At 43.3% G+C, this 19,096-nt stretch overlaps 3 protein-coding genes across 4 annotated transcripts in view; 1 reads left to right on the plus strand and 2 right to left on the minus strand.

Annotated features, from left to right (window-relative positions):
• acsf2 (acyl-CoA synthetase family member 2) overlaps positions 1–8,614 on the plus strand; it is a 46,725-nt gene extending 38,111 nt beyond the window's left edge. For both annotated transcript variants that reach the window (XM_062525902.1, XM_062525903.1), the window contains 6 exons: positions 829–936; positions 2,871–3,022; positions 5,653–5,794; positions 6,425–6,535; positions 7,069–7,137; positions 7,856–8,614. In XM_062525902.1, the coding sequence (XP_062381886.1) occupies positions 829–936; positions 2,871–3,022; positions 5,653–5,794; positions 6,425–6,535; positions 7,069–7,137; positions 7,856–7,906 (633 nt within the window). In that variant the 3' untranslated portion in view covers positions 7,907–8,614. The remainder of the gene's footprint in view (positions 1–828; positions 937–2,870; positions 3,023–5,652; positions 5,795–6,424; positions 6,536–7,068; positions 7,138–7,855) is intronic.
• Positions 8,615–9,584: 970 nt separating this feature from the next.
• On the minus strand, positions 9,585–11,034 carry armc7 (armadillo repeat containing 7). Its single transcript, XM_062525908.1, has 3 exons — positions 10,880–11,034; positions 10,633–10,776; positions 9,585–10,412 (listed from the first exon to the last, which is right to left on the minus strand). The coding sequence occupies exons 1-3, from the start codon at positions 10,959–10,961 to the stop codon at positions 10,063–10,065; spliced, it is 576 nt and encodes a 191-aa protein (XP_062381892.1). The 5' UTR covers positions 10,962–11,034; the 3' UTR covers positions 9,585–10,062.
• A 2,328-nt stretch (positions 11,035–13,362) lies between these two features.
• The window catches only part of ndel1a (nudE neurodevelopment protein 1-like 1a), a gene marked incomplete in the record, with an annotated part of 20,608 nt that continues 14,874 nt past the window's right edge, over positions 13,363–19,096 (minus strand). The window contains 1 exon segment of the mRNA XM_062526057.1: positions 13,363–15,292. Within this exon segment, the coding sequence (XP_062382041.1) occupies positions 15,199–15,292 (94 nt within the window).

Below are 19,096 nucleotides of genomic sequence, written 5' to 3' on the forward strand. Positions count from 1 at the left end.
GAAACAACTAGCGTGTGATCCAAAGAATGGGGTTGTTTATTTTGGGTTTAGCTTGTGTAAACATACCCTCTTGTGAAGTGTTATTTGCTGGTTGTTTATCTGTCTGGCAAATGAGCTGCTAGAACAGATCAGGGATGGGCTGTGTTTTCTTAACCGTGACTTTGAAACATAATGGTATGCAAATGTGAACTTTGGACACAGACAAAAAGCTTTATCCAGGGTGTGATAGAATCCATCTTTCAGCAGTCCTGAGGTTTGGCACATTGATCAAATTCGGCTTTCTCACCGTAAAATGAACTCCAGCCCTTCCATAGTGAGGGAATAAGCCCAGTGCATCTTCTGAAGGCGTTGTTTCACTAACCATCACTAAAAAGTGTCAGCCAAATGTATTGCAATGTATGTAACATTTTAGACACTGTTTATTTTGAACACGCCTAGTTATTTGAATGGCATGGTTATCACAATGGTTGGTGATCGATGCTTATAGGGAACACAATCACCATGAGAGTGAGTAACTCCATTGTGCTAGAATCCACAGCATGATATCAAAGTACATTAATATACTATATATTAAGTATATTATAAACCATATAGTAGTATTTAGTAAGTTTCTTTTTCTTTTTTCTTTTCTTTCTTAACTTTTGTGTGTTGACCTTATTGTTTCCAAACATACATTGTATCTGTTTGTATTGTTGTATGCTTTGGCAACACTGCTTTAATGAGTCATGCCAATAAAGCTACCTTTGAATTGAATTAATATTAATCTCTCTCTCTCTCTTTCTCTCTCTCTCTGTGTGTACGTGTGTGTGTGTGTGTGTGTGTGGACAGATCGGCTATGGCACCACGGAGAACAGTCCGGTGACCTTTATAGGTTTCTCTGTGGACAGCGTAGAGAGGAAGACGGAGACAGTGGGCTGCATTGCCCCCCACACTGAGGTACTTGTATCTCTCTCTCGCTGTCTCTCTCTCTCTTTTCTATTCTCTCTCTCCTCTATTCTCTCTCTGTCTGCCTCTCTCTCGTTCCCTCTCTCTACTATTGCTAAAAGTATAAAACAGAGACATTTATTAATCTGTATAACAATATTTATTTCAACATACATTATTAACATTCTCATCAGGTTTTTTAGGCACGAAAGGTTATATTTTGCTTGCAAATAACAAACCCAATTCAAGTTGGTATAGTATAGTCAGCTATAATTCATCTGAGCCTCTCCATATTGCCTACTCATTCAGACATACACATAGGCAGGTTGGTTAGCTAGATTGTGTCTCACTGACTACAACCAAGTCTTAACCTGTCTTCATGCAAACAATTGTCTAATGTCCATCTATCAGGCTCAAGTGTTTGAGTCTCATTTAAATCCCCATAGGCAACCATATCAGTAATGATCTGATCGGTCATTCCTGCATTGGCAAAGAGACTAGCCTAGTCATTTTGATCAAGCGCTTTTACTACAGAGCAGGAGCGGTAAGTGTCGCAAGGACACATTTCAGAATGACTCGACTATTTCCCAGCCAACAGATTGTCTTCGGACTATAGCCTTGAGGCCTGGTCGTATATCAAACGGCGGCCCCTTAGGATGACTTTGTCGGTGCCGGACTTGACTTATTCTGCTACAATTTATGACCGCTTGGCTGTACTCCTAGGTTTTTATAGTATAAAATCTGGGAGTGGGTTATGTGTCAATTCAGTGCCAAGGTAATAAGATCAGTAAAAGGTTCACTTCACACTCAGTAAATCCAACACAAGATTGTGGTGTTTTTCAAAGATGGGGTGTACAATTATACAACCATATTTTGGTGTTACACTTTCATCAGTGTTTTTTTCCATGGCATAAAGTCAAAACATTTATCCTGAATGGAGCACACCTTGAAGCCTATTGAAACCTTGTGCGGATATACTGAGTGTATAGGTCTTTATGAGACTATGAAACAGTTATGGGTTGGCAGTGGCACACTAAGTAATGTAACTTACGTCTTAAAGAATCTCAAGGTCTATCTACCACCTTTGGGAAAGGGAAAAGAAAACAATCACCAGGCTTCAGTTCAGTACTGAGAGTCTGTATTTAGTTAATGTGCTAATTCACAATGGTGAACTGTGATGAAGCAGGACAATAGTGCACACAGTGCTCATCTATTTAGCACTTATTACCTCCGCCAAGGAGGTTATGTTTCATCTGGGTTTGTTTGTTTGTCTGTCTGTTTGTCTGTCTATTTGTTAGCAAGATAACTCAAAAAGTAATGGATGGATTCCGATGAAATTTTCAGGGAAGGAAACGATTAAAGGAAGAAACAATTAAATTCTGGGAGTGATCCGTATCACCGTCGGGATTCCGGAGCCATTTATGTTTTTCAGTTAGCGGTGTAATGGCATGGTATGGCCATGTGGTGGCGATCTGAATAGTTTTGGTTCAAATGTATGACAACCTAGGAAGAACAATACAGGCGGAGGCCTGCGCTCTCTGAGGGCTTTTCTAATTTGATTAGTAATTAGTATTAGTACGATGAACCACCTTGTTTTCAAGTGTTCATCACAAGTCAGTTACTTTGCATACAAGTGTGAATGTAAATGGCAACCCTGATGACCATCCCACCACTCTAACCAATCACAAGTCACATTGTGTATTGTCTCTTTAATCTTTCCATCAGTCCATAATTCACTGTGGATTAACTCTAATTTCCTATGTTTTAATACCATACCATATTAACTGCCCCCACGTATTAACCTCATAGCTGAAGAAAGTTTGCAAAATCAATCAATTAGTCATGCTAATAGTTGCGAAATTACAGTCAATGTTATGAAATACCAAATAAAGGTAAAAAAAAAAAATATGAAGGCTGAAAGTGATGTGATGCTTCTTCCTGACCAGGCCAAGGTGGTGGACCCGAGCACGGGGAAAGTGGTGCCGCTGGGAGCCCAGGGAGAGCTGTTGATCCGGGGCTACTGCGTCATGCTGGAGTACTGGGCCGATCCGGACAAGACCGACGAATGCATCTCCAAAGACCGCTGGTACAAGACAGGGTAAGTATGGAGAGAGAGAGAGAGAGATTGAAAGAGAGAGAGAGACAGACAGACAGACAGAAGCCGTTAACTGACTGAACGCCGCCCCATCCGCGGCTAGGTTTAACCGGCCATTCCCCGGCTAGGTCAGTGAGGACAAGAGGCGAGATATTCCAAAGCCGCCTCTGTGTAGGCGTAAACATGTAAGAACTGGGTGTGAAGTTGAACAGTGACGTACAACAACATAGGCGTCGAAGTCTCGTGACACTAGCCTACTGTCATTCTCAAAACAGCGGTGCAGCTCTCTGTCAAGTTCTCTGCTCATCCGTTTGATATTTCTAGATCTTCTGACTAAGTTTACTCTACTTATCCAAACTGACGACATCACCACTGTCACTAGATATAAAGCAAACATTGATTTTCACTCGGTGCTATTCACTGACCGTAAAAAAGTGTCATTAGTAGCCTATGCAGTATGCACCTGTTCTATACAGTCTGGTATGCACTGTTGTTTGTGGCTAGCTAGACTTGCTAGCTCGATGTGACACAATATTGTAGCGCGGCTCGGATATGCTTGTGTTACGTTCATGCAAGGGGGAAATGTAGCCTACGGCTAAGATGGTTAAGCAGCCTGTTGTCATAAGATAGTTGACGGTTACGCATTATATAGGTGTACTAGACTAGTTAGCTGATGTGTTGTGGGATAAGGGGTTTATGTTACGGGATGCCACCCATGTTGTGGGATATAGCCACGGGGATCTTAAACAGGCCACTTCCATGTAATGTCATTCCTCATATTCATCTGGTAATAAACATTTCCTAACAGAGTAATTCTTGCCTCGTCACAATATCAACTCTCCACTCATTCCGCTTGGACTATGCATTATACATTTCACTGCCTCACGTCTGCCAGGTTCCAAACTGTCTTCCTAACAGTTACAATCAGTATTTTTGTGATAACAACAAAACAGCTCTGCAAAGTTTAAACCAACGATGCTAATCGCGACTAGCGATTAGCCATTTAAAATGCAGAGCCTACCCTCATAAGGAGACCTCTCCAATTCAGAAAAATGCATTAAACTAAAATTAGACAACGTTGTTATGTTTCTTAAACCTTAGGGTGGGTATGATATAGGCCTAGCCTACATGCTTTAACGAAATACGTTGTCAATGGTTATTTGAGCAAGCTAGCCAAGGTCTAGCTAATTTATCCTGGCTGTAGATAAAGCAGGATAGGCTATGTTTTCCCAATATGTTAGCAATTAATAAATAAATGCTGAGATGTTTGGCGATTTAATTGAAAGAATTTGAAAGAACAGTGTGCTAGATGAACCACAAGGACCAGTGTTAATATGTGAACAGTATGATGATGATCTGACAGCTGTGCTCAGCATACAGTCAGTCAGCTGTTTGCTGATTTTAATGGTGCATTCCATTTAGTGTTGGCAGGGTTGGTAGTCTCGTACGTTTACCCGCCCGACATGTGAGAATTCGTGGCTAGCGTGAACGCTGGAGTTTGTAGTCTTTTGGGAAAGAACATGGATGCCACCAGGGCAGCAACTGCCTCTTAGTGCTGGACATTTGTCTAGAACACAAGCAGATGTCCCTCATTCTCCCTTTTTGGGTATGGTCAATGGGAATGAATAATAAAAACATTTTTGGGCAATTTCAACAAGTGCTGTCGCATTTCTAATGAGCTAGATGGGCATTAGCAGGCTAGCTAGTCATTGTTATTGTTGTGTGCTAGCCTCTTTAGCAAACCAGCTGGAAAACAAATCATTACATTGTATTGCAAGCACAGCAAGACCGTTAAATGTATGAATTGGTGACCGGATTGAAGCAGCAATGCAATCTAGTGTGTTAAAGCATTCCATTGTCATTAAAACGACCAACACGGTACAAAAACAAAGAAAACACATGTCATCTCATCTCGACTATGGGCGCAGCCATGTTTGTTTACAGGTCGTAAGCCCAACTCGGGGTACTCGCAAGTACTCCGAGGTAAAGGGGGCGTTCCTCCGTAAAATGCCGCAAGAAAGCTGGGTAATTTACACTTTACAACTCGGGCGGGTGACTTACGATACAAATGGATCGCAGGGTATGTCTTTCAGCAGTGTGTGCACAACTCTCGTTGTTGACAGCTCCGCCCATGTCTCAGCTAGCCGCCGCATAGCCGGCTCGCGTGCTCACTGCAGTCGCCCCGGCGATATGTGTACCCTCAGGGGAGGACAATTGGCAGCGTAAATCACCTCGGCGATTAGCCGGCTATCAGTGAGTACAGTCGGGACTAGCCGCCTAAAAGCCCGTGCATCGCCGGCTAGCTGTGCAGTCAGTAAACGGCTAGACTTTATTTGATACTTTGGAAGACAAAGAAATGCTTCTCGTGCACATTCTGACCTTTTGATTGGATAGCGCTTTGTGTTTAGTAAGTAAACCTAAAATGACTTGACATAAATTGTGTATTTTCATTAGGTTATTGCTTGAATTTATATTGTTTATTATTGCTATTCTCCCAAATGTAGTCAGACCAACTTTTTGACATTTTTTCACTGTTACATTGATTATTGTATTATTGTTATTTGTATATCTGCCAAATCCCATAACCATAACCATAACGCACACACTGACCCTGCATGCTGTCTTCTGTTCAGTGACATTGCCTCTCTGGATGCGTATGGCTACTGCAAAATCGAAGGGCGCATCAAGGACATGATCATTCGCGGAGGAGAGAACATCTACCCTGCCGAGATCGAGCAGTTTCTGCACACTCATCCCAAAGTGCAGGAGGCCCAGGTGAGATCATGTGGGATACAGAAAAGATATTTAAACAACTAAATGTATCACTACCGTAATTTCCCAACTATTAGCCGCGGCTGATACATTGATTTTACAAAATTTCATCACCTATGAGGCTAATACACGGGGGCAGTTGATATGGTATTAATATGGTTTTGTTTCTTCAACTTGCATAAAACACTGTCCTGCGGCTTACACACAATGCAGCTAAGACATTACTGTATACTGATTTGTAGTACGCATGGTACGCAAAGTTTAAGGCATCAACTTTAAAGTAGCCTATTTGGACACACCCATAGTGAAGTTGCTGCTGTGCTGTTTGTGTTGTTATTTTCTTTCTACTAGACATAGACATAGCCATCATCTCTCTTCAATTTACTTTGTGTCATTTAAGAGATATGTCCGTCTCTCATCAGACGTTTCCTGATTGTTTAAAGCAGGCATTTTAGGTGTCGCAATTTTAGTTTAACAAAGAATGTAAAACCAGCTGTTCTCAAATCTTAAGGAGTGTAGTTACAGAGATGGCGGTTTTAAAAGTGCTTAGTAGAAGTAGACGAAAGCAATAACACTGGCAATGTTGAGTCTACGCGGCCTCCTCAGCAGCGTCCAATGGGTGTGCATTTGCAGGTGATTGGCGTGACAGATAAGCGAATGGGAGAGGAGGTGTGTGCCTGCATCAGACTGAAGGCGGGCCAGGAATGCACCGCAGAGGAAATCGAAGCCTACTGCAAGGGAAAGGTGAGAGTACAGTGCCAATGTCTGGAAAAATAGACCACACACACACACGCACACACGCGTGTGCACACACACACACACACACACACACACACACACACACACACACACACACACACACACACACACACACACATACACACACCTTTGGAATCTGCTGTAAGGAAAATGTCATTCTATCGTTATAAATCACCATAAAAATGTCCCATAATTGTATCCGTTTCCATTATAAATGACATACTTTGAATATTTATATGCTTGATCTATAGACACACTGACAAGTCATGCAAATACAGATGAACTACTGGAGTACTGAACTAGAGCATAATGTGTAGAACTACTGTTCGGCAGTACATTTTTATATTCAAATAATGATACATTGAAGCCACATGTCAGCTGTTTGTTCTGTTTTGGTTCCCTTTTAATATCTGGTAAAGGGGAACCAGATGAAGAGACTGAATGTCATGATGTTACAGGAACTATTTTGCTATATTGCATTTTGCACTCTGTGCATATTGACTGCTCTCCTCTTTCAGATTTCCCATTTCAAGATCCCACGCTATGTGCTTTTCGTCGAGAGCTACCCCCTCACAGTAACAGGAAAGGTAAGTCATTCGGAAATAGACTTGAGCTCTCTGGTGAGAACAACTCACTCAACTGTTGTGTGTATCGTGTGAAACATCCATATCTCCAAAATCTTCCACGCCTTTGGCCCTTATGGTCAATCTAAACTACACATGTTAAAAGTAAAGAAACTTTAATTGTGTCTATTCACACAAGGTATAGTGCAAAGAACAAGACCTTGAATGGCCATCTTATTGAACCGAAATTCTAAACAAATCAAAGGATCATTAGTTTCATTTGTAGAAAGGCCATATCAAAATGAGACATCTTAAGATGTTCATCTGAGATATCATCTTAAATGATGTGAAATCAAGCAAATAATAGCGGTACGATTTGTGGTGCCCCACCCCTTCTAATCATCTCTAAACGGACACAGCTTCTCAGGACCTGTGTGCTTGGGGGGGATAATGAGAACCAGCTGTTTACTCACGACTCAAATCTTAAATAGCCTGAGACAGCAGACTGGTAAACAACTTGGCTAGTTCGGCACGCAATGCCAACGCGAGCGGTTTCCAAAACCAATAACAATGCCGTTGCATAAACCGCCTGTGGCTTACAGGAGTCTACGGAAGGCCACGGGGTGCGTTCGGGAACGTCAGCCGTGGAGTTTTTTTTAAAGGTTATTTATTGATGTTTTCAAACTAAAGTTCTTCATTTTTGTGTGTTTCTTACTTCCCCCCCCCCCCCCCCCACTGTCAGATTCAGAAGCACAAACTGCGAGAGCTGACAGAGAAACAACTCGGGCTTTAGTGTTGGAGAGGAAAATGCATCATGGGACACAACACGGGGGCCAAAACAGCAGACACTTGTGTCTTCATACTGTACTGGGCATTGCGATCTACACCATACTGAATATGCTGGTGCTGACCAAGCAAGAACAAACACTAAACTCTCACTAGACAGACAACATAGACATACAGTACCCTCAGTGAGTCCTGTAGAGGTGATAACATTTCATGGTGAATGGTTGGAGCATGAATCTGTGAAGAGGGCACAACACTGCAGTTGTTTCTAAGGCCGAGAGAATTTTGGGAATGTTTTTTTTAGAGTAATTTTATTGAGGAAGAAAGGTATTACCGATTTGAAAATGTGTGTCATTTCTCATGGACAGCAGTACTTTTCTACAGTATATTCACAGATTACATTGGACTGCATTTAGTTTCTGATGTGCTATAGGCTTTTTTTAGCGGTCAACCCTCAGGTATTTGCACTCCTTAAAATGTGTTGTATTCCATTGGACTTGGATGTGAAGTGTAAATCGACACCATTGTGCCTTAATGATTTTAAATTCCTGCCAAAGTTTCTTACCTCTCAATACAACATAATGCCAAATCTGAACCTGTAAACCGTCTTCTGTGTTTTCCATACAGAAGATAATGCTTAACTATTTTCAGTCTGTGTTTTTATTTTACTCTTTTTTCAGATGTCATTAAACATGAATTGTACCTCGTAAACTCACACCAGCGTCTGTTTTTAATGGAACGCTCCTCATCGGGCTCTTGTCTGAATTCTTTTGACTGATGGACTTATCTGCTACTCCCTGGTAGCGCGCCGGGATTTAAGACTTCCAGTTCCTCCTCTTCTTTCTTGCTAAGAGACATAGATCTGTTGATCTTTCCAACTGGCTTCTCTCTCTTTCTCTCCCTCTCTCTCCCTACACACACACACACACACACACACACAGAGAGAGAGAGAGAGAGAGAGAGAGATTCGTACACGTGATTTATATCACAGCAACATCTGTTCCGTACTTAACTCCTCTGCAGTTCCAGGTCTGTACTGGATTGTCCAGACAGGGCCACCTGCTCCAGGAATCCTTCCTCTGGACGTCCATCTGCTGCTCCAGCGCAGACCATAGACCCCCGAGGGCTCCTCCACATGTCTTGCGTGGCTGGAGTGTGTTATGTATGCTGGACATACAGCACATGTTTTATATAATGATGAGATGTCTTATGGCGGACATTTTTCTGGAGTGTGTTATGTATGCCGGACATACGGCACAGCCAGGTTTTTATATAATGATGAGATGTCTTATTGGGACATTTTCTTTGAGGAATGTTCAATGTGCATATTGAAGCCACACGTCTAGAGCTTCTGCCCTGTTTTTTTTGGTCTCTCTATAATAACCATGTAAGAAGGAGCAGATGACAAGGGAACTGGATGTTATGTCCCAGGAGCATACTGTTTTGTCCACACAACTCTGTTTTCTTTTTTTTGTCCTGTGCAGATTGTACATTTTGCCGTTGATAATGGCCACGTTTCTCAGATTCGTGCTAAGAACTCCTTATGAGCGTTCTTAGAGTGCTTCTAAGAGCTTCTTAACGAATCTGGAAAACGCGGCCAATGGTGTTCCTCTGGGCCTGGGGCTTGCTACTGTAATGCAGTGTCATATTTTCTCTCATAATAAAGTAATTTCCTACTTTGCATAGAAAGTGTGAGTAATCAAAATGTAATTTATTTAAACATTTAAAACAATGTTTAAACCAAGTGGACAGACTATTCTGTATTTCTTCCTCTATAGTTGTTCAGTGGCTAACTGAAGAAAGCCTTTAAGACGTGATAGCTTATGGAATACCAAATCCAATCTAAATCAAAGATGCAGTCTCCCCCAAGTGTTCTTGTTGGGTATTACAGACCTTTAACCACAATTACTTACTAGGGTATTTCTCCTTTCTACGAAATAGCAACTCATTGTGGTCCAGATCCACAAGTATAAATATTTAGCATTTAGACAACTAGCCAAATTAACAAAACAAAAAAAACAACAAATATGGGGTGGTGCAGATATAAACAGTTGAATTTGAATGTGTTTTGTCCTGGTCCAAGATGTCGACGTTCTCCGTCCTAGAGAGTGGTATTCAGGATACATGCAGTGCCAATGGCAATGTAACCACATACAGTAAGTTCTAGTTCTTCGGAAGGGGGATCCCAAGCGCGGTTTGGCATTGTCCTCGGTTCTCTTCCTCTCTGACCCTCCGCACCTGCTCCACCGGGCAGTAGTCCTCCAGGTACACCGTCGCCAGATTGCGCATGCGAGGGTTCTCCGAGAGCGAGAGACGCACCATACACTGCACCACCGCCTCGTCGGCGGTGTGGCTGCGCGAGCTAGCCGTTGTAAGGTTCATGAGGGTGGTGATGGCGGAGAGTACGGTCTCGTCTCGTCGACTGGAGAGACAGTTCTTCACTAAATCAATGCCATCGCTGTGCAGGATCTCATCGCGGGACTCGCGGTCCATGCTCATATTGCACAAACCTCCTGCAAGGGGAGAGACAAGGTGATGGTCACTAGGGAGCATGCCGATGAAGTGAGCATCAAATAAACGACGTACGGTTTAGGGCATGCCATGACATCTCATTCCACGACGTTACTGGTCTTAGCACATCACTCACGGGTTTTGCTATAGTCAACAGCACATTTACTTGAATAGGCCTAACATCAGCATGGGAATAACTTTCAACTCTCTGTTGATACCCACCGATTCCAAACTCCACGAAATTATCGTTTTCCTCTGTCAGCATGTCAAGAAACAGTTCTGTCACTTGCAGCCTCCTCAGATCTTCCATGTTTCGTGGGTCATAGGCAAAGTTAGCCAGGTTGGCTAAAACTTGCTCCTTTGACTCTGTCAATAAAACAAATACGGGGAGTTTAGAATTATACGAAGTTCAAGAACACTATTATTATGTGCATCATCATTATCATCATGGTCATACAAACGACTCTACCTTCACAGTCGGTGTCCTGAAATTCTGTCACAAGGTTCTGCAAATACTCAAATCGGTCCGACCCACTATCTTTGGACGCCATTATTTTCTATTCAGGTCGCGACATTTAGCAACACTAAAACTTCCGAACAGTAATGAGATTTGACGAAACATGCTCAGTTCGTGCAAAAAGTCAAAATCCTTTGACGTCATTCAAAACATCCGGTCCATCTAGAAATGTAGTCCTCAATAAGAAATGATATTAGTTCCGGATTATACGTTGTTAGTTATGCAAGTGTTCCATAGTTCAAATTATTAATATTATATCATATTTATTTGCAATGATATATTTGTTGTAATGCATACATTTTAACGACATGATATAATAATGCGAAAGTACTTTGTTTCGTAACGTCGGGTGCCGGAAGTGTTGCGTACGTGTTGTACAGTTTCTACTTCATGTCTAAACTGGAGGTCAGGGCCACTCTTCTGGTGCGAATTTCAGCATAACTAGACAATTTCAAGTGTTGTCCAGTGTCCACACTTTGCACGTCAACTGATAACATGAAGGAGCACCAGTTATCAAGGGGAAAACGTCTCACCAAACCGCTTTTGTTTGGAACTCTAATTGTAGGACTAGCCACCGCATTCTTCAATAGGTAAGCATGCTTGCGACCCCTTAGCTAAATTCCCTCAGATGAATTGGAACTGTTTAGCATTTGGTGTGGAGGCTTTCTTCTTCTTTTCTGTGTTGTTGGTTCTTAATGGGGTAGACTGTGACTGGTGCACGGTGTGCCTACAATCTTACAATCGTACCTTTAAATTGCCAACTGTCAATGACTGTAAACTGTAGAACAGAACACTATGGTTTGAATGTGAGAAATGTTTAGTGACAGGTACCGTTTCAATGACTGTAAATAAATTAATTTTATGGTTGGAATGTGTGAAATGTTCAGTGAAGGCCACAGTTGTTCCTGTATATTTTCAGGGAGTTGTTAAAGGTTATGTTATGACAGGTGGACAAATGATGTAAGATGATGATTATGAAATTCCCCTGGACTACTCTCTCTCTCTCTCCATACAGACATTATTTCTTGGAAGACCTGGGCAACATCCGAGCTGAAGAGAGGGCTCGCAACAACGCCAAACTGCAAGAGGTGCTGGAGAGACGCTACCGGCAGATGGAGGAGTTGGCCGAGAAGAAGCCCCCAGGAGGAAAGGATTAAAGGAACACTGAAACACCACATAATATATTGTAGTACAACATGGCCACAGGACTGGCCTGGACACTGTTAGTAGAGTGTGTGGCCTGTCAAAGGACAAACAAGAGACAAGTGTACAAAGGTCGTTGAGGTTTGACTCAACTCCCGAAAGACTGCACTGCCAGTCTGCCAACTATCAGGAGGTTAATAATAATACATGGTGAGGTGATTTGTGTGGGCAGAAGCCAAGCATTGTGTGGGCAAAAGCCAAGTTTATTTCCATGAAAAAGAAGAGATGTTTGTGACCTTACACACTGATGAGAGTTATTCTTTATCATCCAGGACCCATACATCGACACCGCTGCTGTCAAGGTGGATCAGGGCCCTCAGGTGCAGACATGCCAGAGTATATCATAATAAGCCTACTTTTCTATCTTTAACAGGTTCTGATAACAATGTCCCAGCTGCAGTGCTTTGTGATTCTAAGTAGATGAAGTATCACATTTGTTTTTGTTGTTGTTGTTTGTACGTTTGTTTGTTTGTTTGTTTGTCCGGCCTTATGACATGGGTGAGAAAGGGACATGGAAATCGCCTTTGTGAAATATGATGAATGAATGTAAGACGATCACTAGATGACAAATGTGCAGCCAAAAAGCTCACAGGGTTCAATTATATAATTGTTTAATATAATTGTAAGAAATAAAAGTTTTGACCTAAACAAACCACTTCAACTCTTGTCAAATATATTCAATTAATAGTTCATTCATCAGTTGTGTTAAGTTCTGTTCACTAGGTCCCATTTCATACTGTAAGTGTATGTATACTTAATAACAAAACAGGATATCTCTTATGCATTTACGTATGATGAGGGTTCATTGAATAGGCAAGATCATATATTTACTTTTCTTGAAATGCAAGGGTGAAAGTTTTTTTTTTTTTTTATAAAGATGACATTTGCAGAGAGGAAAACCGCTCTTACAAACTCCTATCAGCTTAAGTAGTGATTTTGCCCAACATCTGAGGCCCCACTGCCTTACAGTATCTGTTTGCACGTACACACCGGCTGTCAGTGTGATTGCCCACCAGGGGGCACTGTTACACAAGTGGGGTGCAGCAGCAGCATACCGAGCACCTCATGTTACACTGTCATGCTAGTTACACCTGTAAGAGTGCAAGTTACACGTGTTGTGCATGTATCTGTATCTGTGCAAGTTCCTGAAGTAAAAGATGCTGAGAAATGCTTGACATCCTGATTTACTCAAACACAGCTTGCAACACACAACACAGAGAGGAACGTCGGGAAACAATGGTCAAAATAGCTTTATTATCTCAGAACACTTCATAAAGGGGTAACTGTACACATGCTTAAATAAAACAGAAATAAATTACAAATACAAAAACATATATACAATGACAAATGACAAAACAAAAACAAAAAAACCCCGCTGATATCAGCGGTCGGCTAAAACAGTCAGACAATAGTAAAAGTCATTTTAAAAGTATATTTTAAGTGCTGGAAAACAATTTATATGGGTCGTCAATAAAATGTAAACAAACTAGTTGCAACAAAATAATCTGATTTTTAAAACAATTAAAAATGTAATGTGTAACGGGGTGATGGCGAAACTATAGCTTGACCAGTTGGTGTGTTTGCATGTGTGCAGTGTGCAACACACTCTGAAGTGCTTAGAAATTCACCCGACTGAAGGACCAAGAAATCTGGCATATATGCATATGAGAAAAGCTGACCGGGAGCGCGTTTCCCAAAACCATAGTTGCTAAATAAATTAGCAACTTTGTTACTTGCGATGCAATTACCCATTGCACAACCAACCGAGTTGCTAACAGGTCAGCCAATATGGTTTTGGGAAACGCACCCCTGGAAGAGAGAGATATAACGGAGTATAAGAGTCATATCAAAGCCCTATAAGTATCACAGAGCTATTGGAGCAGCAGGGAGTACTGGCCACAGATCAAGCTGTGCTTTCTATTGGTAGAAATGTCTGGAACAGATGCCAAACCCTTATTCTGTAATCTCTTAAAATTTCTCATCCCTGCTATGCTTTAAAAAGGGTGGCAGCGAAAAGATAATAATAATAATAAAAAAAAAAAAACACTGCCAGTTTTTATTTTCCTTTTTCAAGTGGACAAAAACAAACAAACAAAGAAAACAACATAAACAAAGAAACAAGATTTAAAAAACACAGGTTTGATTCTCCGAGGGAGTGAAGTAAGAAGCCGGAAGAGCCCAGCCACCACTGCAGATTTAAAATGGACGACTGCGACGAGAGCATAACGCAGATTGCTGTTCACAGAGTTGCTTGACCATAGTGCATAGACCAGAAGTGTGCTACATTCTCATCAGTAAGGTCTATGTATGTCACAGACAGATTCCAAATTCCTCCATCCTCCATACATAATCAAGCGGTGACTGGTGCGGTTTGTCCCTCCGGGGCCTCGGTAGACCTTAGAACCCAGAGTGCATCATTCTCTTAGGCGTGTCTTACTGGCCAACCCTCAGCAGCTTCGTCCTTCATAAAACCTCCACCCTCACTTCCGCATAGCCACTACTCTCGTCTTTATTCCGCATCTCTTCGCTGACCGCTCCTCGGCGGTGGGAAGCTGTGTGTGTCATTTTAAAACGTAAGAACTAAAAGGAGCCTCCATTCTGTTTCCCCCCCACTCCTCCGCCCCCCGCCCTCTCCCGTATTAATGATGTGGAGAGTTTTATACGAGTACATTTACATCTTTAGATGACTTTGAAACATAACATAGAAAACTGCTAAGAGCAATACGTACAGAGGTACACATACAGTACGTACGAATGACCATGTGCATGAACTCACACTAGCCCATTTTTGACCCAGGGAAGAGATAGAGTGCGTGTGTGTATGTGTGTGTGTGTGTGTGTGTGTGTGTGTGTGTGTGTGTGTGTGTGTGTGTGTGTGTGTGTGTGTGTGTGTGTGTGTGGTCTGCCAGAGGGGAAGGGAGATACTGTACTACTAAGTGCATGTGGATTGGCATTTGCCAGCAGAGGGATGTGTCGTGTGTTATCGTTAGCTACAGCATATGTGATTTGCCTGTACACATGGGCTTTTAGTGGATAAGAGAGTGTGTGTGTGTGTGTGTGTGTGTGTGTCACACACTGAGGGGTACTAGGGCAGCCGGCGATGAAGCATTCGGGGCGGAGAGAACAGTCAGGGCACCAGGATCCAGTCCATTTACAGTCCTGCTACACACACAAACACACACACACAATTTGACATTAGCATCGTCAGAGAGCAGTGAATACAAAAAGGCAACATCAACATCAACAGCAGCCCCGTGACCTCAGTAAGCCCATCATGAAGCCCTCAGTATTCCTGACACAGATGAGAGTGGCACAGCTTGTGCTGCGGGTCATGTTTCATTAGTAGTGCACACCACACCCACACCGTCTCTATGGTTTAAAACCAGCAGCTGAAAGATGTGGTGTGTGTGTGTGTGTGTGTGTGTGTCATGTTTGCCCTCATAATTAAAAAGAGGTAATTAAGAGAAGAGAATCAGACCAGCTATGCCCTGTAGCTGAATAAACCCAAAACCCAAAACCTATACCCATCAGTGCCAGCTGGGGTGTTTATGTGCGGAAGTGGAAAAACTAGGGCGTGGGGGGGTGGGGGGGGGTGCCTAAATCATCTCAAGCATGTGGGACAAACAGACAGACAGACAGACGCTTTGTGAGTGCACACACACACACACACACACATTCCATTGGTCAATAGCTGTGAGACCAACCCATGCAACCAGCTGTCATTGATGCTGTACATGTGCGCACACACACACACACACACACACACACACACAAAGATTTCTGGGGAGATTTTAAATGGATCACGAATCAATACATTTCACTTCACTTCAGTGACGTCCAGCATTGTCATTAACAAACAACAAAACACAGCATCGGTGATCTCCGCTGATCAATGACTCGACTCCACCACAGGTCAGCCATGCACCAGCGCCACCAGCGAGGGATGGACACTGATCCTCCTCATTCAGTCATGTGTCAGAATGTCTAACTCCTATTACTGTATGTGCTACCAGTTGTCCCAGTTCTCTGTAATCCGTGTGTGAGTGTGTGTGAGTGTGTGTGTGTGTGTGGGTTTTGAGGGCAGAGGTTTAGAGGGTTCAATCGGTGTGACACAGCAGTTGAATTAGCAGATTAGTGTGTCCTGTCCTCTGGCACCAGTGTGGCCTGGACCCAGCAGTCCTGCTCCTCCCTGGAGGTTAGGAGCTCCACTTCCAGCAGCACTGCGCCAGGTCCAAAACCAGCGCCCTCTGCCACTGTGCCCGCCTGGCAGACACACACACGGTGTGCCCTCTCTCGCCCTCTCTCGCCCTCCATCTCGCTCTCTGGCGGAGGGCATGGTAAGTCGCACTACGCTACTTCAGTGCCGATTCAGTTATCAGTCACCGTTGCTGTGCTGTGCTCACATTGGAAAACTAAGTGGTCACCAAATTTCAGACAAACCAGGAATCCAGCCTGATCCGTCCCAGAGCGCCGGGAACAGTGATTGTTAGGTCTTTAGAATCACTGACGTGTCGTGACGCTGCTCAAATCGCAATGACAAATGACGACAGATCGGACAGGAATTCGGCCCGATTAAAATCTGTCAGACTGTGGAGCGAGTGAAACTGGGCTAGATCCGGGTATTAAAATGATGCAGTATCTGCCCAGGTCCACGTCCAGTGCATCCTGCCACTGGGAGGTACAGAAGCCTATAGACCTCTGACGTTCACCTACTAAAAGGACCCCAAAGCTGCCATCTTTGCTCATATAAGGAGATCATAAGGAGATCATGATTTCCTTATATGGGCAAAGACTGTACCCGGATCTCCCCAGATCTCCTTAGATGGGTAAAAATGGCAGCTTTGGGTCCTTTTAGTAGGCGAACATCAGAGGTCTATTCTCCAAGCCTTCTGAGGGCTGGTTCCCTCCTGACGTTATAGCTGTAGTTTCAGGGACACTGTAGAGAATCCCAACCCCATCAAACATCTGGGAACAACACTGTTATCCAAACATGGTGGTCCACAGATAATCACTCTTCATTTTCCAGAATATGCTATAACTAATAGGCCATATGCTATCTCTACAGCAACCTAACATCTACAGTAGACATAGAGTGAGAGAGTGAGAGAGAGAGAGATTAAATAAGAATGTAAGGTCCTGTGATCAAATCACTACAGTATATTATTACTATTATCATATACTATTAATAAGAGGTTAATGAGAATTAGAGAGCAAGAGGAAAAATCCCAGGTTCCACAGCACAGCAGAGTCACGCGGCCAGCAGGTGTGCCACCAAAGCGCGGTGATGTTAGTTGGGAGGCCGCTACCGCTACCTACTGCACGGTAACCCCTGCTGGGTTCAACCCATCGTCTATGCAGCGCAGTTAGCTCAAAAAAACAACCACATGCATGTGCCCCGAGGGGCGGTCATTACCCAGGACCAACGCAGGGAAAATGACCCTTCTCTCTTCTGTTGGGGAGAAAACACACACACACATAGGGTCTCAGAGGGTCCCCTTTCAAAATCATCCCCTCAATGGTATTCGACACATCAGTCCTGCTGGTTAGGTCTTCTTTCAACAACACATTTTGTTTGTTTGTTTGTTTGTTTTTCTAAATCTGTTCTACAAACTAGTGCGACACTGAAATCTGAAATCTGTCTGTCTAAGGTGGCATTGTGTATGGTTTAGAAGATGGATGATGCACATTCACCATGTGCTTGTGCTGGAGGCCTGCAGCTGTCTCTGCCTCTGCACCTGACTAGAGGGGAGGTGTAGCTTAGGGAGGTGCAGCTTAGGGAGGTGCAGTTTGACTCCTCTAGGGTGCATTTCCCAAAACCATAGTTGCTAACCTGTTAGCAACTTTGTTGGTTGCAATGCAATATCCCATAGCCAACCAACTAAGTTTCTAACTTTGTTAGCTCCTATGTCTAGGAATGGTGGTGGTGATGGTGGAGGTGGAGGTGGTGGTGCGATAGGTGCTTCCTCCGCCACTTCTCCTCCTACCGCACATAGGGTGCCTCTCATTTAGTCTTTTATACATCCTCCCTTCCTTCCTCGATCATCGTCCTCACTGGTCTAGATAAAGACTGATGGGGCGGCAACAATGGGATAGCCTATCCAGTGTTAGTTATAGATCAGTGGGAACGAGCCTGGAGGACCGAGGAGAGAGTTTGAGAGCCGCCCATAGACTAGTGCTTATAGTGGCTCCACTCTCATCCTCTAGTAACAGTACTGGCCGATGCAGTAGTAATTCCTAGCTATGGTCTCCTCTGCACTGTAGCCTGAATGTTATTCTTCATTCAGTAAGTCACTTTGGATAAAAGAGTGTGCTAAATGCATAAGTGTGTATAAATCTGTGTGTGTGTGTGTGTGTGTGTGTGTGAAGGATGGAGACTCACGCTTTGTCGAAGTACGACGTGTGGAGCGCGTGCGAGAACTTTGTGAGGTCACCGTTGACCAGGTTCCCGTTGCTGTTGGTGGCGTAGTTCTTCCTGGCCGCCTGGTCTTTGGCAAAATTCCGACAAGCGGCGAGCTTGGACTCCAGAGCCTGGAAAACAGAGAGAAGTCCGTCAGCACAGAAGACGTGACCGACAGGAGACTGCAGGTACAGTACGGTAGGGGTGGATGGCCATTGCTGACAAAGCAAAAGTTCCTCCGCTCTTCTTGTGAGATATCTGATGAGGAAGACACGTCAACGTGCACGTCAACAAAAATAAGGAGTCCTCAACTTGTGACTAACACTCTCACTTTTAGACTTCAGATTCTTAGGGAATACAGGCCCTAAGCAGTGGTAGTGTAGTGGTGGTGGAGCTTGGCTAGCATGCAGCAGCCACAAAAGGTTCCATTCCCAACTGCCACCATTGTACTCTTGAGCAAGGCACTTAACTTAACCCTGAGTTGCTCCATGCAGGGATTGGTATCTGTAAATCACTTTGGATAAAGGCGTCCGCTAAATGCATAAACATAAACAAGATGATAATTTCCT

This window comes from Sardina pilchardus, chromosome 22, assembly GCF_963854185.1.
Source record: "Sardina pilchardus chromosome 22, fSarPil1.1, whole genome shotgun sequence".
NCBI classification, from domain to species: domain Eukaryota; kingdom Metazoa; phylum Chordata; class Actinopteri; order Clupeiformes; family Clupeidae; genus Sardina; species Sardina pilchardus.